General features: G+C 38.2%; 1 protein-coding gene across 4 annotated transcripts in view; it reads left to right on the plus strand.

Annotated features, from left to right (window-relative positions):
- TMEM156 (transmembrane protein 156) overlaps nucleotides 1-24,675 on the plus strand; it is a 51,651-nt gene that overhangs the window by 15,725 nt on the left and 11,251 nt on the right. For 2 of the 4 annotated variants that reach the window (XM_019414081.2, XM_019414097.2), the window contains exons 2-5: nucleotides 10,327-10,596; nucleotides 12,126-12,386; nucleotides 15,301-15,420; nucleotides 18,536-18,619. In XM_019414081.2, coding sequence (XP_019269626.2) covers nucleotides 10,327-10,596; nucleotides 12,126-12,386; nucleotides 15,301-15,420; nucleotides 18,536-18,619 — 735 coding nt within the window. The remainder of the gene's footprint in view (nucleotides 1-10,326; nucleotides 10,597-12,125; nucleotides 12,387-15,300; nucleotides 15,421-18,535; nucleotides 18,620-24,675) is intronic. The other 2 variants (XM_019414089.2, XM_019414103.2) reach the window with 1 other exon arrangement.

A 24,675-nucleotide genomic window follows, 5' to 3' on the forward strand; every position in this document is an offset into this window, starting at 1 on the left:
GAGAGAGAAAGGGGCTGAAGGTGTACTTGAACAAATCATAGCTGAAAACTTCCCTGATCTGGGGAAGGAAACAGGCATTGAAATCCAAGAGGCACAGAGAACTCCCTTCAGATGTAACTTGAATCAATCTTCTGCACGACATATCTTCTGAAACTGGCAAAATACAAGGATAAAGAGAAAATTCCAAAAGAAGCTAGGGATAAACACGCTCTTACTTATAAAGGGAGACCCATAAGACTAGTGGCAGACCTATCTACTGAAACTTGGCAGGACAGAAAGGAATAGCAGGAAATCTTAAATGTGATGAACAGAAAAAATATGCAGCCAAGAATCCTTTATCCAGCAAGCCTGTCATTCAGAATAGAAGGAGAGATAAAGGTTTTCCCAAACAAACAAAAACTGAAGGAATTAATCACCATTAAACCAGCCCTACAAGCGCTCCTAAGGGGGATCCTGTGAGTGAAATGTTGCAAGGACCACAAAGTACCAGAGACATCACTACAAGCATGAAACCTACAGACATCACAATGACTGTAAACCCATATCTTTCTATAATAACACTGAATGTAAATGGACTAAATGCTCCAACCAAAAGACATAGGGTATCAGAATGGATAAATAAACAAGACCCATCTATTTGCTGTCTACAAGAGACTCATTTGAGACCTGAGGACACCTTCAGATTGAAAGTGAGGAGGTAGAGAACTATCTATCAGGCTACTGGAAGTCAAAAGAAAGCTGGAGTACCCATACTAATATCAGAAAAACTAGACTTTAAATTAAGGGCTGTAACAAGAGATGAAGAAGGGCATTATATAATAATTACAGGGTCTATCCATCAGGAAGAGCTAACAATTATAAATGTCTATGCACTGAATATGGGAGCCCCCAAATACATAAGCATTGATAAGAATGTGGTAATTTCAGGGGACTTTAATACTCCACTTATAGCAATGGAAAGATCATTTAGACACAGTATCAATAAAGACACAAGAGCCCTGAATGATACATTGGATCAGATGGACTCGACAGATATATTTAGAACTCTGCATCCCAAAACAACAGAATATGCTTTCTTCTTGAGTGCACATGGAACATTCTCCAAGATAGATCACACACTGGGTCACAAAACAGCCCTTCATAAGTATGAAAGAATTGAGATCATACCATGCACACTTTCAGACCACAATGCTTTAAACTTGAAATCAACCACAGGAAAAAGTCTGGAAAACCTCCAAAAGCATGGAGGTTAAAGAACACCCTACTAAAGAATGAATGGGTCAACCAGGCAATTAGAGAAGAAATTTAAAAATATATGGAAACAAATGAAAATGAAAATACAACAATCCAAACACTTTGGGATGCAGCGAAGGCAGTCCTGAGAGGAAAATACATTGCAATCCAGGCCTATCTCAAAAAACAAGAAAAATCCCAAATACAAAATCTAATAGCACACCTAAAGGAAATAGAAGCAGAACAGCAAAGACACCCCAAACCCAGCAGATAAAGAGAAATAATAAAGATCAGAGCAGAAAAAAACAATATAGAATCTAAAAAACCTGTAGAGCAGATCAATGAAACCAAGAGTTGGTTTTTTGAAAAAATAAACAAAATTGATAAACCTCTAGCCAGGCTTCTCAAAAAGAAAAGGGAGATGACCCAAATAGATAAAATCATGAATGAAAATGGAATTATTACAACCAATCCCTCAGAATATAAGCAATTATCAGGGAATACTATGAAAAATTATATGCCAACAAACTGGACAACCTAGAAGAAATGGACAAATTCCTACGCACCCACACACTTCAAAAACTCAAACAGGAAGAAATAGAAAACTTGAACAGACCCATAACCAGCAAAGAAATTGAATCAGTTATCAAAAATCTCCCAACAATAAGAGTCCAGGACCAGATGGCTTCCCTGGGGAATTCTACCAGACATTTAAAGCAGAGATAATACCTATCCTTCTCAAGCTGTTCCAAAAAATAGAAAGGGAAGGAAAACTTCCAGACTCATTCTATGAAGCCAGCATTACTTTGATTCCTAAACCAGACAGAGACCCAGCAAAAAAAGAGAACTACAGGCCAATATCCCTGATGAATATGGATGCAAAAATTCTCAATAAGATACTAGCAAATCGAATTCAACAGCATATAAAAAGAAGTATTCACCATGATCAAGTGGGATTCATTCCTGGGATGCAGGGCTGGTTCAACATTCGCAAATCAATCAATGTGATACATCACATTAATAAAAGAAAATGTAAGAACCACATGATCCTGTCAATCGATGTGGAAAAAGCATTTGACAAAATTCAGCATCCTTTCTTAATAAAAACCCTCGAGAAAGTCGGGATAGAAGGAACATACTTAAACATCATAGAAGCCATTTATGAAAAGCCCACAGCTAGTATCATCCTCAATGGGGAAAAACTGAGAGCTTTCCCCCTGAGATCAGGAACACGACAGGGATGTCCACTCTCACTGCTGTTGTTTAACATAGTGTTGGAAGTGCTAGCATCAGCAATCAGACAACAAAAGGAAATCAAAGGCATCAAAATTGGCAAAGATGAAGTCAAGCTTTCACTTTTTGCAGATGACATGATATTATACATGGAAAACCCGAAAGACTCCACCAAAAGTCTGCTAGAATTGATACATGAATTCAGCAAAGTTGCAGGATACAAAATCAATGTACAGAAATCAGTTGCATTCCTTTACACTAATGAAGCAACAGAAAGACAAATAAAGAAACTGATCCCATTCACAATTGCACCAAGAAGGATAAAATACCTAGGAATCAACCTAACCAAAGATGTAAAAGATCTGTATGCTGAAAACTATAGAAAGTTATGAAGGAAATTGAAGATGATAAAAAGAAATGGAAAAACATTCCATGCTCATGGATTGGAAGAATAAATATTGTTAAAATGTCAATACTACCCAAAGCTATCTACACATTCAATGCAATCCCCATCAAAATTGCACCAGCATTCTTCTCAAAGCTAGAATAAACAATCCTAAAATTTGTATGGAACCACAAAAGGCCCCGAATAGCCAAAGTAATTTTGAAGAAGAAGACCAAAGTGGAGGCATCACAATCCCAGACTTTAGCCTCTGCTACAAAGCTGTAATCATCAAGACAGCATGGTATTGGCATAAAAACAGACACATAGACCAATGGAATAGAATAGAAACCCCAGAATTAGACCCACAAGAGTATGGCCAACTAATCTTTGACAAAGCAGGAAAGAATATCCAATGGAAAAAATACAGTCTCTTTAACAAATGGTGCTGGGAGAACTGGACAACAACATGCAGAAGAACGAAACTAGACCGCTTTCTTACACCATTCACAAAAATAAACTCAAAATGCATAAAGGAACTGAATGTGAGACAAGAAACCATCAAAACCCTAGAGGAGAAAGCAGGAAAAAACCTCTCTGACTTCAGCCGCAGCAATTTCTTACTTGACACATCCCCACAGGCAAGGGAATTAAAAGCAAAAAGGAACTATTGGGACCTCATGAAGACAGAAAGCGTCTGCACTGCAAAGGAACCAATCAACAAAACTAAAAGGCAACCAACAGAATGGGAAAAGATATTTGCAAATGACATATCAGACAAAGGGCTAGTATCCAAAATCATAAAGAGCTCGCCAAACTCCATACCCAAAAAACAAATAACCCAGTGAAGAAATGGGCAGAAAACATGAATAAACACTTCTCTAAAGAAGACATCTGGATGGCCAACAGGCACATGAAAAGATGCTCAACATCACTCCTCATCTGGGAAATACAAATCAAAACCACACTCAGATACCACCTCACGCCAGTCAGTGGCCGAAATGAACAAATCAGGAGACTATAGATGCTGGTGAGGATGTGGAGAAATGGGAAGCCTCTTGCACTGTTGGTGGGAATGCAAACTGGTGCAGCCGCTCTGGAAAACGGTGTGGAGGTTCCTCAAAAAATTAAAAATAGATCTACCCTATGACCCAGCAATAGAACTGCTAGGAATTTACCCAAGGGATACAGGAGTGCTGATGCATAGGGGCACTTGTACCCCAATGTTTATAGCAGCACTTTCAACAATAGCCAAATTATGGAAAGAGCCTAAATGTCTATCAACTGATGAATGGGTAAAGAAATTGTGGTTTATATACACAATGGAATACTACTTGGCAATGAGAAAGAATGAAATATGGCCTTTTGTAGCAATGTGGATGGAACTGGAGAGTGTTATGTTAAGTGAAATAAGTCATACAGAGAAAGACAGATACCATATGTTTTCACTCTTATGTGGATCCTGAGAAACTTAACAGAAGACCATGGGGGAGGGGAAGGGAAAAAAAAAGGTTAGAGAGGGAGGGAGTCAAAACATAAGAGACTCTTAAAAACTGAGAACAAACTGAGGGTTGATGGGGGGTGGGAAGGAGGGGAGGGTGGGTGATGGGGATTGAGGAGGGCACCTGTAGGGATGAGCACTGGGTGTTGTATGGAAACCAATTTGACAATAAATTTCATATTAAAAAAGTAAAAAAAATTAATAAAAAATTAAAAAAAGAATCTAATTGGATAAAAATGATCAAACATGTATAAAGGTGTGTAAAATTATCCAATTAGATTTACACCTGGAATACAAGATGAGTTAGCATTAGCAAACCTAATAATGTAACTCACTGTATTAACAGATTAAAGAAGAAAGAACACACAATTATCTCAAAGTTCTTGAATGAGCATTGAATTATATTCAACAGCCCTTGTAACGAAAAACCATTAGCAAACTAGGAATAGAAGAGAGCTTCCTTAAACTGATCTCCAAAAATGATTATATGAAATATTATTCTCAGTGATGAAATGTAAGTATTCTTTAAGATCAAGAACAAGCAAAGATGCCCTCTCTCAACATGTCTATTCTTCATGGTACTAGGGGTCCTGGTAGTGCAATAAGTAAAAGAAATAAAAGTTATGAGGATTGGAAATCAATAAATAAGATTGTTTTTATTTGTAGTTGGTAAGCATATCTGCATAGAAAGTCCAAAAGATTTATACAAAATAAAAGTTAATAAGGAAATTTATAAGTGGCAAAAAATAAAATTGATGTTCAAAAGTCAATTGTATTTCCATATGCCACTAATGAACCTAAAACACACCCTTAAACGATACTATTGGCCCTAACAACAAAAAGTAAGGAACCCAGGAGGAAATCTAACAAAAGGTATATGGGGTATAATGTAGAGAGATCATTGAAAGATATGAAAGAAAGCCCAGATAAATAGAGAAAGGAAGGAAGAAAAAAGCGACAGGAGGAACTCAATATCTTATCTCTCTTTTCCAATGGATTTCAGGGTTCAAGTCAGAATCACAGCTAGGTCCCTCACTGATCTTAACAAGCTGATTCTAAAATTTATTATAAAGAGCAAAGGGCCAAGAATAGCTAAGACACTTTTAAAAGAAATGAACAAGGTGAGTGGACTTTTCCTATCAGATATAAAAGCTTTTTTATGAAGCAAAAGTAATTAAGTCAGTGTAATTTGCCAAGATAGAAAAATGGATTAATGGAACAAAATTGAGATCCCAGAAACACACTCATATATCCATGGGTACTTGATATATGTCAGAGGTGTCTTTATGGGTAGCGAGGAAAAGATAGTCTACCCAATAAATGCTAATGAAATTGATTATCACATATGGAAAAAATTAACGTGGCTTCCTACTTCACACTGTACCCAATTCCAGATAGATTAAGAACAAAAATGTAAAGGCAAAACTTTAAAACTTTTAGAAGTTCATTTACTTTAAGGGAAAAGGATTTCTTAAGGCACAAAGCACAAATTATAAAGAAATGATCGATAGATTTGCTGCATTCAAATTTAGAGCTTCTTTTATCTAAAAGATCATAAAGAAAATGAATTGATAAGGCATAATCTGTGAGAAGTTATCTTGATAAAATATTTAAAGACCTTCTTAAAATTTTATATAGAAATTTTAAAGAACTCCCAAACAGTAATAAGAAAAAGAAAAACAACCTAACAGAAAAAATATGTCAAAATAGAAAAAACAAGAAAATACACTTTGAAACATAGTGAGATTCTAGTTAATACTCACTGAATTGGCAAAACTTGAAAGGCCTTGGCCAATATGTATTGTCAGTGGGAACCTTTATACATCACACAAAAGAATATAAATTGGTACAATCACTTCATATAACAATTTGGCATTTTCTAGGAAAATCAAAGATACACATACTGAAAACCCAGCAATTTTACTCAGTATGTATACTAGAGAAACTTCTGTATTTTTATACTGGCAGATATGTTCATCAATGTTCATAACAGCATTATTCAAACATAAAATTCACTGAGATAAGACTTACATATAATAAAATGCTCTAATTGTAAGTGTATAGTTCGAGGTTTCACAAATGTTCACACCAATGTAACTACCACCACAATCAAGATATAACACTTTCTAAAACCCCACAAAGTCCCTCTTTCTCCTCTGCAGAAAAACCCTTCTCCCACTGTCAATATATTTTTCCATTTCCTAAGATTTCACATAAATGGAATAATAAACTATGTAATCATTTGGATCAGGCTTCTTTCCCTTGGCATAATGTTTTGTTTGGATCAGTATTTTCTTGCTTTTTGTTGCTGAATAGTATAGTCCATTATAAAGGTATGCCAGGAATTGCTTATATATTCACTAGTTGTTGGGCTTTTGGATTGTTTCCAGTTCATGGCTATTACAAATAAAAAAGCTGCCATGAAAATTCATGTATAGGTATTTTTATTTCTCTTGTGTAAATTTCTAGGAGTAGAATTATTGGGTCATATACGAAGTATATATTTAACATATAAAAGATGGAAATCTGTTTTCCAAAGTGGTTGCACTATTTTATGTTCCCACTGGCAATGTATGAGGGCTATAGTTCATAGCAGCATTATTCATAACAATAAAAATAGAAAGAATCCAAATGTTTACTGTCAGAAGAATAAACAACTTGTGGTATATTCATTCAAAACAATACTACAGACAATTAACTATAGCTATATGCAGCGACATGACTAAAACATATTAAACAAAAAAGGTAAGTCATAGATGAATACATATAGTATATTCCATATATATATGTGTATATACACACACACACACACACACACACACACACACACACACGTTTCCAAAATATGTTAAATGAAACACTGTTATTTAGGAATATGTACATCTTGGAAAGACTCTAAGATAAAGCAAAGGAGTGATAAACACAAAATTCATGATTGTGGTTAACCTCTTGGAAAGGAATATGTAGGGATGAGAAGGGATAGGGTGCTTCAAAGATATTGGTAATATTAATATCCTTAATCTGCATGATAGATACATGGGTGTTTGTTTATTTTTATCATTCTTCAACTGACACGACACATTTTACATATGCTTATATATGATAAAGCTTTATCATAAAAATTAAAAAAGAAAATAAAGGTAGTTGATGTTTTTATAGCCTTACTCTCTGGCTTTCTTAAAAAAAAAAGTTTGACTTGGGCATTTGTCCTATAGTGTAATGTATTTTTTTTTTTAAGTTTATGTATTCATTTTGAGAGGGGGGAGACAGAGACAGAGACAGAGAGAGCAAGCATGAGTGGGGTAGGGGCAGAGAGGGAGGGAGAGAGAATTCCAAGCAGACTCTGTGCTGACACAGCGCAGAGCCTGATGCAGGGTTTGAACCCATGAACTGTGAGATCACGACCTGAACTGAAGTCAAGAGCCAGAGGCTCAACCAACTGAGCCACCCAGGTGCCCCTGTAATGTTTTTTCCTAATTCTACTTAATATTCTATATACTTATGCTGCGAGATTGCAGTCATAGTACTGGAGTAATTCTGGAATGCATTTCTATCTCTGGGAGTGAGAATTTAGATGTCTGACTGCCAGCAATATTAATGGCAGTAGTTAAATTCATATATCCTTGTTTATGGAGATGAGAAAATAGGCCACCTGATAACAAAACTGATTGAGTACAATTTAATATTTCTTAAAATTATACCAGGGAAGGATATATCCTCTATTTATTTCCTTTCCAATTGAATTATTTAAAACTAAGGTTTAAAAACCATCATAATTACCTCATAGTCATATATAAAGGATATAGCATTAATTCTAGAAAGCCTAGCTGGTCACTTATTGGATAAGATGATTGTAATATTGACAGCAAAAATTTCTCTATCTAGATTGAGATTTGTGTTCATAGGAACACAAATTCAAGAAATGGAAAATTTTATAAGATGAAAAATGCCAGTAAGTAAAATGGAAACATGACAAGAGATGTTTTTGTGTCTTTTAATAGTATAAAAAAACTATAGGTTATAGTGTTCCATCAGATAGTACATTTCTTTCTCCTTCCTGGGACATTATTATTGAAGAAAATAGTTTTAAAAATTAGTTACAATTCAATCATAACATTGTTTGTAAATATATTAACAAATATGTTAACAAATTGTGGATTTGAGTAAAATATCATCTCCCCCCCCAAAAAAAAACCCTTTATAGCAATGCAAGTATGAAATGTGTTTATAGCTAGAAATCACATGTGAATCATTATAGAAACAATTTCAAATGTAGAGGACTGAAAACAAGCCTCTAATTTTATTAAATAATAAAAATATAATCATCAGTAATGAGACATGTATGGAATTATTGTTAAAATACAAATTCCACAAATAAAAAATTCTTTAATACCAATCGATAGCCTGGTTTTCTTTTAATATTGAGCCAAGATGTATGACTAGTAGTAATCACTGTAAGAATTGAATTCTTTCATCATACTCCACATTATTTGAAAAATTAAAACATTTATTTTGCCCTATGTGATTATATGAGAAATGGTAAGGAAAGTCACATCAAGGGACAATTGAGTTATTTTTTCCTACTAGCAAATGACTGTCACACTAGGAATACCTGAGAGAGAGAGGTTACCTATTCCTTACATGATCATTACTGCTAAATAGGGATTCTCAGTTTTTATATAGTGAGTTTTAATTACTTATGCGAATTATTTCACAGATAATTCTACCTTAAATGAAAGTTGAATTTTTAATTTTCACTTTGGAATATAGGTTTGAATTTTAAATAATATACATCTGTACAAATTTCAAAAGTGTTTTCATATATACTATACCACTTGATGCTACTATAACCTGATGAGGTTAGCAGGATCTAGAGGTCTTATCTCTATTTTGCTGATAATAAAACAAGACTTACAGAGATTAAGTAAATTGTCCAAGTATCTTGCCTAATGACAGATATAGCTCTAGAGTCCTTGTCTTATTTTGAATACAATGTTCTTTCTTTTATACCATCATTTCCATATCTAATGTTTGTCTTCAGGCAAAAATAAAAATTAGGATGTCACTCTGTTAAATGTCATCTTTGGAGGTTCAGATAGGTTGAATAATGGCTACCCAAAGATATCACGTGCTAATGCCTGGAACTTGTGTTAACTCATAAGGAAAAAAGGTCTCTACAGATATGGTTAATTTCAGGATCTTGAGATGGGGAGATTATCCTGTATTACCCAGGTGGAACCTAAATTCAATCACAATTGTCCAATATAACATGTTATAAGAGAGGCAGAGGGAGATGACACAGACAGAAGAGTAGAAGACAGGACAGAGGAGAAAGCAATATGACCAGAAACACAGAGACTGGAGTGATGTGGCCACAAGCTAAGGAATGCCAATGGCCACCAAAAATTGGAAGAGGGTGGCCAGAAACAGATTCTTCCTCAGAGCCTTCAAAGGGACAGTGGTCCTGCAGACACCCAGATTTCAGACCAATAAAACGGATGTTTGAACTTCTGGTTTCTAGAGTTGCAAGAGAATAATTTCTCTTGTTTTAAACTACCGAGGTTGTAGTAATTTGTTACAGCAGCCCTTAGAAACTAATACAGACTTACTGTTCAAGATTTTCATTCCCTGTTCAATTCTGTGCAATTGACTTAAACCTCTATTTTGGGACAGATGGATTTGGAGGAACCCAAGGTTTGTTCATTAAAACTTTCCCAGAAGAGAGACGGTTAAATGTTAAGGTTTCCAAGAATTTCTCAATTTCTCTTCCCTGAAAATTAATAGGGAATGTTGACAAATTTTTAAAGGAAATATTTAAATGAAATAGATGTTGTTAATTCATGTAAAAACATTCTTGTCACTGACAAGCTGAAATATACTGTGTCTGCCTAAGAAAAACCAGGCACTTGTTATGTATTTACTTGAATGACAAAAACTCAGGATTTCATAGTAAACACATTTTTTTTTTCTTTTATAGGAAATATATTGGAGCTATCATGTCTGGAAGTGTGTTTACAACCTAATTTCAACTATTCACTCCCCTCTTTAAATTTTTCTTTTGTGACTTTTCTGAAACCAATAAGAGAAACTCAGACTATTATGGGAATCTTTCTAAATCACTCCAACTTTCAAAACTTCACCAGAATTTGCCAAGGCATCACGAATGAATTTAAAATGTGCTCCTCATGTTTGGCTTGCGAGTCCACAAAGCTCATGGATTTTATTTCTCAGGAACAAACATCAAAAGGTAAAAGCAAAGAGAAAGTGATAATAAAATTTGTCAAGGATAAACCACCTTATTCTGTTAAAAAAGTAATAAACCATTCCATTTTAAATCCAGTGGTATTGGAACAATCAGCAGTGTGGCTCTTGATGAGTGGCTTGCAGGACTTTGGGACATTACTCGTTCTTGGTTTACTTTACCAAACCAAAATATCTATTCTTAAAATACATCAAAATGCCAACATAATTTATGTAATTTGATGGTTAAAAGATTATTTAGCATGCTTTCTTCAAAGGTATCGAAGTTTTAAAAATTAAAAAAAAGTCTAAGTAAACCTATAGGTTCTCACAGTAGAATCAAACTTTGATTCCTTAAGGAGTCATTGAATCCTTGATACATTTGTACCTAGTCCTACCTAACATTTATCCACTGAATATGAATTGTCTTTTCACTTGCCTAACTATCCAGTGAGCCTCCTGATGCTGGAGACTTTGTCTTTGTTCACTATATTTCTAGATCTTAGCAGAATGCCTAACACTAGATGCTTAATAAATATTTGTTTAAAGAATGAAAAAATAAAAGAATAACTGTATTATGTGTCATGTTTAACTGAATCTCACATCTATTTTGAGAATGAATATATATTATTTAATTAAATCAAATCAACTTGTATCATTGAGAAATTAAATAATTCACTTGTAGTCATAAAATACACTAGTGGCCTCAGGCCCAAGCATCAGATTTATTATTTATACCTATTCAGTGACACTGCTGCCTGTATCTCTCCATATTGGCATTTTTTCTATTCTTTCAGAATGGGAATGAGATTTCTTGGTATTGACTTTAGATGAAGTATAAAAGAGGTATCTTTTTCTGGGTTCTTATTCAAGTAGTGCTGCAACTATTGCAGGATTCTAGGTCAAATTCACCAGAAAGCAAGTTGGGAAAACACCTTTATGGTGATAGAGAACTAAGAAGTGTTTTAAGGGTTGGTAACTCATAGATGCTACTTCTCTGCCTCCTTGAAATGTCAAACAGTGCATCGATAAATTATTCCAGTTGCTATGGTTGTGGAACATTTTACCTCAAAACCCAGTGGTTTAGAACAACAGCAATCAATTTATTATTTTTCTTTCTTTCTTTCCTTGCATTATTTCTTTCCTTTCCCTTTCTTTCTTCACCGCCCCCCCCCCCCCCATTCTTCTTCTTCTCCTCCTTCTCCTCCTCCTTCTTCTCCTTCTTCTCTGGCTGACCAGGGATTCAAAATGGGCATAACTAGGCATTTCTCGCTTGGAGCATTATAATCTGTCCCACAAATCATCAGGGAAATGTTTGTATTTTCCTTGAGATGCCTCAATTCTATTTCAACCCAAATGTCACCTGGTTTTCACAATCTTAAAATATGTAAGCACTTTAATCATTATTTTTAGTGCAGGGAGCTTCTCATTTCTACTTTGTTTGTAGAGGAAGTAAGGGATTTAGTTTTGAGTAGTGTGTGCTTTCTTACTACATATTACTATGTTGCAAATAACATCTTCCTAATCTCTTCCTAGTTCTTACCATGAAAGGATCAACGGAAATGAAGGCAAATGACTTTCATTCACCTTGTCGACATTTTAACTTCACTGTAGCTCCTATAGTTGACCACTTGGAAGAACATAACATTACATGTAATCTTAAAACCCGCACCAGAACGTCAGCAATTGTGGAAGAAGGTCCAAAGGAGGAAAAGTCTATGAACCATACTTGTAGGATTATGGAATACCTGAATAATTGTACACACATTTCTCTGCACCTAGAAAAGGATGTCAAAAGTATGTATTTAAGGAAGTTAGAGGGAAAGAGAATTGGATACAAACTTAAATAAAGGCTAACACATTAACTGCACTAAAAGTTAAATAGTTGAATTTTGTTGATGAAATAGTATGACTGGAAAGAATGTTAGCCCTTTTATCTGTTTATTTTTTACTTTTCATGGGGTCTAGCAGTACCCAGAGGCTGAGGAGGCATCTGTGGGTTGTGATTTGAGGGGCACTAGAAAGACCTCAGAGTAACTTTGGACATGCCTATTAGCTGTGCTTGATGTAACACCACCACACCTAGGTATTAAAGGGTGAAATTTATTTTTAAAGGTAAACATTCATGTACGTTGTGATGGCCTGTGAAAACCTTATTTTGAATTGACTTAACATGTTTTCTCCTCAAGTTGAGAATGAGGACTGGATAAAATCGGATTTTTCATGCAAAGCATGGAGAGAAGCAGGGTGCAGGTTAGGTACTCTGGGTCACTGGATGGCTCTGAGGGAAAGGTAGGAGTCCAAAAGATAAAACTTACACATATCTTACTTCCCTTTTAAGCTTATTAGCTTCCTAGGTACCCTATTCTGAATTGCCAGAATTGATCCTTTCTGCTAAGCAGTGTGCCCCACTTCACCCATAAAATCTACTTTTGAGAACATTTTATGATATAACCATTTAATAAGTGCCTACTGTTTGCCAAGCAATGTGCTAACATTGGGAAACAAAAATAGATGAATGTAAAGTGGTCAAGCAAGTAAATTCAGTGTGACAGGTGCTATGGTAGAGTAAGTTGCTGTGCTTTTTGATATTTCAGATATATGGAAGCCTTTCATATTGCCTTAGAATGCTTTAAAAGCTTTAATTTTTCAGATATAATTATTTAGAAAATATTATATATATCTTAAAGCAAACACAACTATATAATACGTATGCATTTTTAAAGTAAAATATGAGGCTTCAAAGGAATTTCTCTTGTGAGTTAGTCTTCAGGGCCCTACAGCCTCTGCAGTTAGTGGGTATTTCGAGATGTGTGTATAGGGTAAGAGAGAAGATCTGAACAGAGGGGTCAGTTCCCTTGGGTTCAGGAGTGAGATTGGAAGGTAGGCTTTAGAAGGACTGCATAACAATGATGCAATCCGAAAGATAAAGAGGTTTGCATTATAAATATTAAACACTTATATTTCTTTCAATGTATCCATCTAATTGCTTTTTATGTTTTCTAAAACATAAAGGAAAAATAAGCACTTCCATAAGTATGATTTTAAGACAATTTTTTGTGTTAATGAAAAAAATCGATAAATGCTAGTCAAAGTGTCAAAGTGAAATCATAGTTGACAACTTTTTTGTGTCCATAACTCAGCAAGATAACAGCGGTATACAAGTATGTAGTATTGTATTCTGGAAAAAGTATATCCGTTTGTCATGCGTAGAAGATTTAAAATGCATTCATATTTTACTCTGCTGTGCAGAGACTAATTTGATCTCCCTTAAAAGCCCTATCTACCAGGGGGTGAAACTAAATTTAGTCCAATCTGGTAAATTTGTCTCTTCAGACTTTTTTCAGATTCCTCTCTGTTCCCCCTTGATCCTTTCCAAGATGACTGCAGGGATGGGGGGTAGGTGGGCAGCATGGGATGTGGGGAGACACATTCTTCTGCATTTGCACTGGAGCTTTGGTGGGTGTACAGGCAGGCTTGGCCCCAACTGTGGACATTCTGCTATTGTTATACAAAGTTGGTGAATGCGTGGTTCTTTTTTCATAGCTTGATTGGTGCCCAGTGACACCTTGGCCATTGGGCCCAACGTGGCTCTTGCTGGCACTGTAAGTCTTCCATTCCGGTTACCTGCATACTTTTACTTTGCTGAGCAAGGACTGAAAGTTTGCAGCTGAAGGGCTTGGGGTGATTTGGGGGGGGGGGCAGTTGCTGAGGGCTGTTGTTCCAGTCAACTTTTATCTTTTCTCCATTCAGTCTCTTCTCTAAATAAATGTTGGATGACAATATAATGTACATCTGCCCATGGGGGTGGCCCCTGTGAAAGGGGTACCCATATCATGAACCTGAACCCCACAAGGGCAAACATCCAAGGGTATAAACAAGTTATATATCCTGCTAACTTGAGTAAGTACTGTGTTTTGTGTGCAAAGAGGAGGGTCCACAGGGTGGCTTGGGAAGTCAGTAGACAGCTATGTCTTGGACATGATGAGGTCACCTTCTGCTATGTCACCGATTCCCAGGTCGGTTGGCCAGTGTCTTTATGGCACCAAAGGAGATGGTGCTAAACTGTTGCTGGCTGGGGACTATCCTTCCCATGAGCCTCATTGTCATTTGAATGAACAAGCTTTTTTCTGTAGGCTAGGGTAACTATCTAATTAATATGTGCACCTGATCTGATCATTGCAGTGAAAGTCTGTGCAGAAAGGGGAGTCTGACTATTTATCTGCTTTGGCCTCTTCTTATATGCCCCATTCCAACCCTTTCTCTTTGTCTTTCTCTTTCTTCTCAATCTTCCTTACGCTCACTGCATCTTGGTCAATTTGAGGACATAATTTTTGGCTGCTTGGCCCAGGGTCACACCTGTTAATTACAAATGGCCCTGATACTGGGACTCTGCTTTTTGTGGTTTTAGCCTAGTGATAGCAACTACCTGGCAACTACTGCCGGCATAACCTCTAAGTGAAATTGAACCTAGAATTTTGGAGCTAAATGAACCCATGGAAGCTCCCTGGTCAAATTTCTTCATTTAATACACCCATTTAATATGTCAAGGAAGAAGTCAGGAGAGCAAATGACCCTGTAACAGTGATGGTTAGATATTTAGCTTTTCAGTTAAGGCTAGAATATGTACTAGAATACAACCACACCACCATATGGCCTCTCTCTGTTGTATCATTTTATTGTATTTTTATGGCATTTTTTTTCTTTGCAGATTTCACTTGTTCCATGAAGATCACTTGGTATGTTTTAGTTCTAGTCGTTTTTATATTTTTGCTCATCCTCACTATCCACAAAATACTTGAAAGCCACAGAAGAGTGTGGAAGTGGCAGAGTAAGTATCGAGGAGTAAATCTGTTGTCTGGCACAATTCATTTAAGGTCTCATGTATAGATTTACGTTCTTGAAAAAAAATTTTTTAAGGTTTATTTTTGAGAGAGAGTGACAGAGTTCTAGTGGGGGAGGGGCAGAGAGAGAGGCAGACACAGAATCCGAAGCAGGCTCCAGGCCCTGAGCTGGCAGCACAGAGCCCGACGTGGGGCTCGAACTCATGAACCACGAGATCATGACCTGAGCTGAAGTCAGACTCCTAACTGAGCCACGCAGGTGCCCCTAGATGTACATTCCTTTTAAAGTTCAGTTTGCCATTTATTGAGCACCCACTGCATGTCAGTGGCAGTTCTAGGTTACCCAAGGAAAAGAAGCATAAGTGAGACACAGTGTCAGCATTCAAGAAGCTTCATGTATCTTTCTCTACTCAGACAAGAGAATAGAGGGGAGGCGAAGCTAGGCAGGAGTTCAAAAGGGCTGGAGGTGGAGCAGAGGCTCAGTGGAAGTGAATGCAGAAGAGAGGTAGAAGCGTAGGGAGTGAGGATAAAGAATTTCAGAGTTGGAGATCTTGAGCAGAGTGGCTCTAGGTGATGAGTGTGTGAGTTACTCTTTCATAAGTAGAAGGGTGTCAGTAGATTTTTGGCTGGGCAAAGCTAAAATGTGTGATTGGAAATCAGGCAATAGGGATGATATTAAAAATATTTAATTTGGGGTGCCTGGGTGGCTCATTCAGTTAAGTAGCTGATTCTTGGTTTTGGCTCAGGTCATAATGTCATGGTTGTGAGTTCAAGCCCCACATCAGGCCCTGTGCTGGGTGTGGAGCTTGCTTGGGATTCTTTCCCCTCACCCAGGACGCCTCCCCTACCTGCTTACACACACAAACACTCTCTCTCTCTCTCTCTCTCTCTCTCTCAAAAAAAAAAAAAATTTAGTATGACTCAGGCATCCGTCTATCAGGATGGACATTGACTGTAAACTGCTCAGGTAGCCCTAATGGCGTGAACTCACACATATATCAACGCTTCGGGTGTGTGCCCATGCGTACACTGGCTCTTCTACTGTGTACCTGTGCATACACTGACACTTCCGGGGTATGTCCATGCCTTTACTGGCTGAATATCACGCCTGAGTGATAGTTTACAATATGAGTAGATGGTCTCTTAAAGACAGTCTAAAATGTATCATTATGAGAAGAGGCTTTGGAGATAGGTAGACAGAATAGAATGTCAGTACTATCACTCATCAGATATGTGACTTTGAGCAAGGTATTTACTAGATCTAAACGTCCCCTTTTTCCCCTCTGTAAAACAAGAATAATCACCATTACCCCACAGGTAAGGATTGAGTTAAAGAGGTTCTAGAAGAAGTTTATCACAGTGTCTAGTGCACAGTAGTTCTCAATAAGGGAGAGTAGTATTGGGATGGTTGGAGTATTTCCTAAGACTCTTTTTTTTAATTCTTTTAAAGTCTATTTATATATTTTGAGGGAGAGAGAGAGAGAGGGAGGGAGGGAGAGAGAGAATGAGTGGAGGAAGGGAAGAGAGAGAGAGAGAGAGAAAGAATCCTAGGCAGGCTTCACCTTCACATTGTCAGTGCAGAGCCCAACACTTGAACTCACAAACCGTGAGATAATGATCTGAGCCGAAACCAACAGTCGGCTGCTTAACCAAACGAGCCACCCAGGCACCCAAGACTCTTAAATTCTTTGCCAGGCAAGGCTGTGCTGGGCAACTCAGTAGGCAGAACAAATGGTTGCCCCTAGGTTGGGGTGAAGGTACCGTTATCTCTTTAGGCTACGTATTTGTCGCAGGTATTTCTGAAAGCAGTTTCATATCAAGTCTTACCATTGATACTGTAGTATATAAGGCTAATATATAATAATATCATCAACATTGTGTATTTGTAGAATAACCATTTTCAGAGCATTTTCACAAGTTTTTTTTTTTTTTTACTAGCTTCTCAAAGTATGTAAACAGGGTATGTACTATTATTTTCATTTATAGATGAAGAAAACCCTGAGCCTCAGAGAGATTAAACGGTTTTTCCAAAGTTATACAGCTAATAAAATATCAGAATTAATACCTAGGGTTTTCCTAGTTGTTATTGTTTTTTTTTTTTTTTCTTTTTTGAGAGAGAGAGTGCATGCACACATGTGGGAGAGGGGCAGAGGGAAAAGGAGAAAAAGAATCTTAAGCAGGCTTCCATGCCCAGCGTGGAACCTGATGTGGGGCTTGATCTCACGATTGTGAGATCACAACCTGGGGCAAAATCGAGGGTCAGAAGCTTAACCAACTGAGCCAACCAAGCACCTCAGAGGTCTTTCTGGTTTTAAAAATATTATTTTAAATGAACATGTTATTTGCAAATAGTGCATGGTTTTGAGTTTCTTGATCTGCTTTTCCATATAATTGCATATCGGGAAAGAGAGATAGTAGTAGCTAGATAGAGAAAATGTCTAGAAAGAAACCAATAGTAGGGAGTGAAAATCTTATGAACATCTACCCAAATGACAGGCTTAGTGACTTTTGAAGGCTTGTCTTACAAAACCAAGCATGTAAAGTAATGAAAAAATATCACACCATTTAGGACATTAAATATGCATTAAAGGGGTGCCTGGGTGGCTCAGTCCAACGTCTGGCTCTGGATTTCGGCGCAGGTCATAATCTCATGGTTCCTGAGTTCAAGCCCCACGTCGGGCTCTGCACTGATGACATGGGGCCTGCTCGGGATTCCCTCTGTTTCCTTCTCTCTCTGTGCTCTCTCTCTCTCTCAAAATAAATATACATTAAAAAATCAAGATGCATTAAATATTCTGTACATATCTATGTATATATAATAATGTAAATAATAATAACATCCTATACATGACAGCTGGTGCTTTTGCTTAGAGGAGACGGCATGATGGCATTTATGGTGGTGGAGAAACCGCTTGCTTTAGAAAGAACCTGTATTTGCTCATGGAAAATAACTTAATAAGGAAAGCTCTTAATGTCTCGTGGCTCCCGACCCTGTTGTGAATGGCCCATTTTCCTTGGTAATCCTTTGAGTCAACATGGGGAATATATATTAAGAATGTGGTTGTTTATCACTTAAATATTTAATTTCTGTTCTTGGAATAGGTCAGAAATACGAACGTACATTTGTTCTCTTAAAAGGAAAGGATTCTGAGAAACTGCGAACACTGAACGTGCAGGTCATTTCAGGTGAGTTCTATGATGTGCAGACAGAGCATGGCTTTGAAAATCCCAGTGCTTCACCATTCCACTGTAGACCCAAGATCGAATGATCTGAGCTCATTTAGATTGGCCTTGTATCTGGAAAAAAGGAGCTGTGGGCAAATGAAATCTAGTTTAATATGTCTTACTATCAGGGGACAGTCATGATCAAAACTAGCTCCTTAAATAATGGAAAGTTTGCCTAATTGGCAAGAAGAAATTCATGTGAGTAGGCAGAGGAGAGAAAGCAATAAGGAATCAGCTTCAGATTTATTTTTAAATGAGACAAGATACTATTATTCCTCAGAATTGCAAGGAGTAATTGCAGAGTGGGCATGGCTTTTGCTAGGGCTTTCACTTAGCAAAGGGTGTCATTGTGTAAAGAGAACTTCTAATAGCCCCAATTAAAAAGTCCCCTGTCCTCTCCCGAGAAACAGAAATGGAATAAGGGAACCCTAATTAGAGCGGCTAAGGGAGCTGTTAGCACAGACGCTGTGGTTCGATCTCCTAATTGTGAAGCCTCCTTCTGAATTCAAGCTGTCAAGTCATATTAAAAAGAAAGAGAGGGAGAATGTGAGATGAGCAAAGTCCTCTCCTTCATCAGGGAGACGTCCTGTCCTCGACTCTTGGAAAACCACAGAATCATGAGTGATATTTCTACAGCTCCTGGCGTATTAGCCAGTGAGCCGGCTGCCTCATACTTTGTGAGAAGTCAGATGAGGGGAAGCTTCAAGTCTGGTGTATAAACGGTTTTCAAAAATGAAAGGAAACTGAACAAAGCCTCAGGCCCCCGCTGCAACTGCATCGCAGCCACATGCAGATCTGTGCCCAGCATTTCCTGGGAACTGTGCTCCCGAGACTTTTCTTATCTACTTAGATTAGCATGTACTTGGACCCCTAGCTTGAGGAAAACTTGGAATGAATGCACCTAAAGAAGTCAATTAAAAAAAAAATGCAGACTTTCTCTTCTCGGTGTGAGCAGTAAAATACTAACCTATGGCTAATAATAAGCAGTTAGCTTAGTGATCATTTGATACTAACCAAATGTGGGTCAGTGTGGTTTGTGTGGTCAGTGACAATTTTGTAGGATTAATGAAATTAAAATCATAAGGTTGTTTCAGATGCCAAAATTCATTTTTATAGGAAGGAAATGGTATTTCCCCTGTTCTTCCTCTTAGGCGGTTCCCATGCCTGACATTCATATACCAGGAATGTTTTAACCCAGTTCTGCGGAGCTTGTCAGGGGCCTTAGGAATCCTGGTTCTCACTCTTTTCAAGTCATAATTTTGAGCCGTGCAGTTTTGTCTGAGAAAAAGTCAATAGTCCCCCTGCCAACTCATATAATCAGGGGAATCACAAATTTAAAGTACTAGCTAACCACAAGACTAACCTCACAAGTTGTATTTATGAGCCTTTGATTTTCATTCACCAGAGGAAACTGTCTCAGGCATCCGTTCCCTTTAATAGCTCTCATTAAAAATCCTCTAGCTTTATGACCAGGTATATAATATTAATGTTTAGAGCGAGCCAGGGGGTGAAGGCCTTTTTAAAAAAAAAAAAAAAAATCAAGAGTCCTTTTGAGGCTTAGCATCTTAAGGGCTGTTGGGGGAGGGGGGGAGGAGAAGCAGGTTCTTTCTTGATATTTATAATCCTTTAGCCTAAATGCAATTTTTCCTCTCCTATTATAAGTTGCTCTTTCTGAGAGAGAAATGGAAAGGAAATAATGTCTCCCTTGAGTGCCGTTTTTAAGGCCTCTCTTTGTAATGATGGATTATAGGCAGCAGTGAGAATGCAAGGAAAAAATGTGCCAGCATGGTTCTCTGGAGAAGCAGTAACATGAGTAAAAAAAAAAAAGAAAAAAAAAAAAAGCAGATTATTCAAAGGGAGCAGTGACTACAGTCACATTTGGCAGAGCGGCTTGCCGTCGTGAATGCCTCTCCAGTTGTTCACGTAGTACAAAGTAAGCGTTGTTACACATGTACACACAGAGATGGATAGGCTCACACCCTCAAAAGGATGAGAGAGAAACAGAGAGAGTACCCAGCCCCTGGCATTGCACAGTGCCCGACCCGCTCTGGAGCAAACACTGGGAGAGTAAGCATATCTCATTGCTGTAGGAAGCGATGGCACGCAGAATCAAATCCTAAGCTTTTATGTGTCTCTAATATTTTCTTCCTGGCTTTGAGAAACGGGATGGCTTAGGTTGCCTGTCTTGACATCAATCTACTTTCCATTTTATTCAGTGGATTGTTATCTTCACACAGGTGATGACTCTCTTATTCAGCTTCGGATCCTTGTCCCTGACATAATATCTGGCACGTAGTTTGTGCACAATAAAAGCTTATTAAATCACAGAAACCCTGAGGGGAAATGAGTATGAAGTAGAAAGAGCAGATGAGCAAGAAATGAATCTTGGGGTTTGGGAAAGGTGAAGACAAAGTGAGAGTGATCAGAGGGCACATAATTCTACTTCATTAAAGAACATATAACTCATTCTGCAGCATTGCTAAGGATATCAAGGAATAATGAAATACATTGACCTTCTTGAAGAAGAAATTTTGAGAACTATGCAAAAGCAACTTTGAAATGTATCCCTAAAACAGTGTTTAAAGGGTTGATCACTGTCGGGAGACCAAAGTCAGGGGCAGGAGCAGTGGCCTAGGACCTGAATCATCAGAGGCAAACAATAGCAATCAACTTGGCTGGGTTGCCAGAAAGGAAACATATTGGAAAACCAGTAGGTAACCCCTAGAAACAACAGACGTGTTAGGCACTCAGAGGTTGCAAAATAGACAAGAGTTAAGGGAGGCCAGGCAGCCAAAAATACAGCCAAAGTCACAGTGGGAGTGGCCTGGTGAGCATGTCTCTGATCGGATCACTACCACTGAACACTCCCTCCGAGCTTCCAGAGCTACCCTTTGACCATTTCAGTTTTGTATCACTGTCCAGGATTCAAAGCCCCAAGGAGGGTTATCTGGTTGAATGAGCGCAAGCCACAGATTGGTACCCTGGAGCCAGGAAGCAGCAATATCTGCCCTCTGGCCTCCTGCGTCTTTGAGAGCACCCCTGAGATGTCCACATGTTGGATAGCCGATAACTAAATATCTATGACACCAGGTTTCTAGGACTAGAGCTTCTACTCACTCCTGCTGCATAGGCCAGTGAGGTGGCCTATGTCATCTCCCCCTCTGTGACCATTGAAAATGGTGAAATCTTGGGGTACCTGGGTGGCTCAGTCAGTTGAGGGTCCAATCCGGCTCAGGTCATGATCTCATGGTTCGTGGGATTGAGCCCCGTGTCTGATGCTGAGCTGACAGTACAGAGCCTGCTTGGGATTCTCTCCCCCTGCCAAATAAATAAATAAACATTAAAAAAAAAAAAAAAGAATATGGAGGAATCTTTAAAACTTGAAATTCTTCACCTTCAAATATTCAACCCAAATCTACTGAATACCGACTAAGAGGCATGTGTTATGCTAAGCATTGATGGGACAGGGGCACAGACCAGCAGTCTCTGCTGTCACAGAGCTGACAGCACAGTTAAGGAAATTCTACCCCTCGGTGCCTTAGGAGAAGGGAAACCTGATTCAACTATAAACATTTATCAGGCAACTTTCACAGACATCATTGTATTTCATTTCACAACAATGTCGCTTTTTTTCCTGATGAGAAAAACTGAAATTAAGAGAGTTTATGTAACTGACTTACAGGCAGTTCCTAGCAGAGTGAGGGTTCAAACTCAATTTTGTCCAGCGGGCTTTTTGGCTCACCACTTACTGACTATGGTGAACTGAGGAGTTGACTCCTGCTGGGTCAAGCCACAGATCACAACTCTCCTTGCGTTTTTATATTTAACACTGGAAACCGAGATGAAACATTTTCTCTACCCTGTATAAGGTTGTAGGAGCTTGTGTGTGACAGTGTGAGTCTCCCTCAAAGTAACATTTCAGCGTTAGTGATATGTTTTTTGCAGTTAATGTGAGTGGGTTCTTAGGGACCATGAAGGAAAGAAAATGGAATTTTACTGTGAAAGAGAATTACTAAATGCCAAAAGTAAGTGGATGACCCAGTAATTTGTATTACCCCCAAATAAAACGAATGGCAATGTAAAATTACAATTTGCAACATGTTTATGGCCAGCATAATAAAGACTAAGCAGCTTTCGATTTCCAGCAGAAAAGAAGATAAATTACTCGTGCCAGATGTCCAACAACCAAGCAAAGTAACATGGAAATTTAATTTTTACTTGCTTAACTGTAGCATTTACGACTCCTAAACTACGGGTTTGGGTTCATAAAACAGTAAAGGTTGCAGCCATCTGGTGGGTTACAGAATAGATCAGAATGCAGAAGATGACTCTACATGCAGGAAGAATTTCTTAAGTGTGAGGAATCTATAGGCAGAATAGGATGATTTATCTGTTCATCCATTGAATGCCTTTATGTGATAGCCTTTTGTGCTAGGTCTGGAAGAACTGAAGATAAAACACATGTAGATAAACATCTCCATCTTTGCACAAACTTTCCCTGCCTGAACTAGCCACTCCCTGCAGACCTCACCTCCTCCCACTGGCCCTTCCCATCTTGGCCCAGCTAACACCTCCCCAAGGAAGTCATATTGGACCTTGTAGACCAGGGCAATTCCCTATATCACACATCCTCGTAAAGCCACAAATCTCGCTTTGTGGCAATGATCACTATCGTTATTTTATATATTTGTGTTATTGTTTGAGTGATGTGGCTCCCATGAGCCAGTTAGCTCCCTGAGGTCAGGGACTCGACCTGATAATATTCATCACAGCATCCCCAGCTTACACTGTAGGTACCCAATACATATTTGTTAAATAAATACAACTCTACATTGGCTACGTTGAAAGAATGGCTGCAGCTGTCTTACAAAGACCTTTCAAAACCTTTTTCCCCCTAAATTATAACTTTTAAACACTTCATCAGTTTCATTCCTTGGAGTGTGAACAAACTGGCAAGTGAGACAATGGCTCAGAGTACTGGCAGCTGTCTGTTCTCTTTAGTTGTTAATTCTAGGTAATTTTGCAGTCATGTATTTTCCCCGTCCTCATTTGATTTTCACACTGGCCAGATTTGGAACAGCTGAGTGGTTTTAGGATCACTGTTAACAATAACAGATGGAGATTTGAACACAGTAGAGAGTTGGCTCCTTGAATAATGGAAATCTATTTTAAGCTACCATAATTGGTTCTATTAGCCCTAAAAAGCAACTAGCTATCTTGGGCTTGCACAAAAGTGCCAATGTTTTTATGTGATGAAAAGGTCAGAAGGGTGCATAGCGGTGCTGAAGTTCTGCATTCCTAGGGCAATAAGAAGAAATAAGACTGGAAGGTTTTCTCAGAGCCAGATTAGAGAACTGAATAAGAATCACCAAACCATCGGAGAACTTCCGCATCCATCTTGACTACAGTGATCTGTGAAGATTAACTTGCATTCCTTCATTTCTGGAGAAGCTCCTATAAGGAAAGCAAGTACTTTGTGGATAACAGTTTAGACATTATTGCCATTGTCTCCACAGAGTCATGGCCGAATCTCCCAAAGTACAAGGAGGGGAAGGACGCCCCGAGGTCACCATTTCCAGGGTTAGCCATCCGTAGCCCACCCCTGCTGAGCAAAATGTGGTCCTATTAAATTCCAAGCCCTCTCAAGTGGGCTTGTAAAAATATTCTGCTTTGCACTTGGTAGTGCTTTCTATTTTTCAAAGTACATCAGAATACACCGTTATTACCTCCTTTACCCTTACCTTGAGTTTCTTCCTTTTAGCGTCAAGGCAACCACACTGGCTTTGATGAAGTCACGAGGAAGTTCAGGTGTGAGTACCCACTGCCAGCTGAGGCTGCATGCCTGCTCCACCCGCAAGGCAACCCAGGTGCCTCACGTTGGTGACTTTACCTGGTCCAGAGCCTTTCTTCAGGCCTGAAGCCTCAGCCTCCTGCAGTGGTGGCTCACCAAAAAAGATCCATTACGTAACCCAGCTCACAAAACAGGTTTATAAGAAGGCCAACGTATTGATTCACAA

This window comes from Panthera pardus, unplaced genomic scaffold (assembly GCF_024362965.1).
Source record: "Panthera pardus isolate Hobbes unplaced genomic scaffold, ASM2436296v1 HiC_scaffold_13, whole genome shotgun sequence".
Lineage (NCBI taxonomy): Eukaryota > Metazoa > Chordata > Mammalia > Carnivora > Felidae > Panthera > Panthera pardus.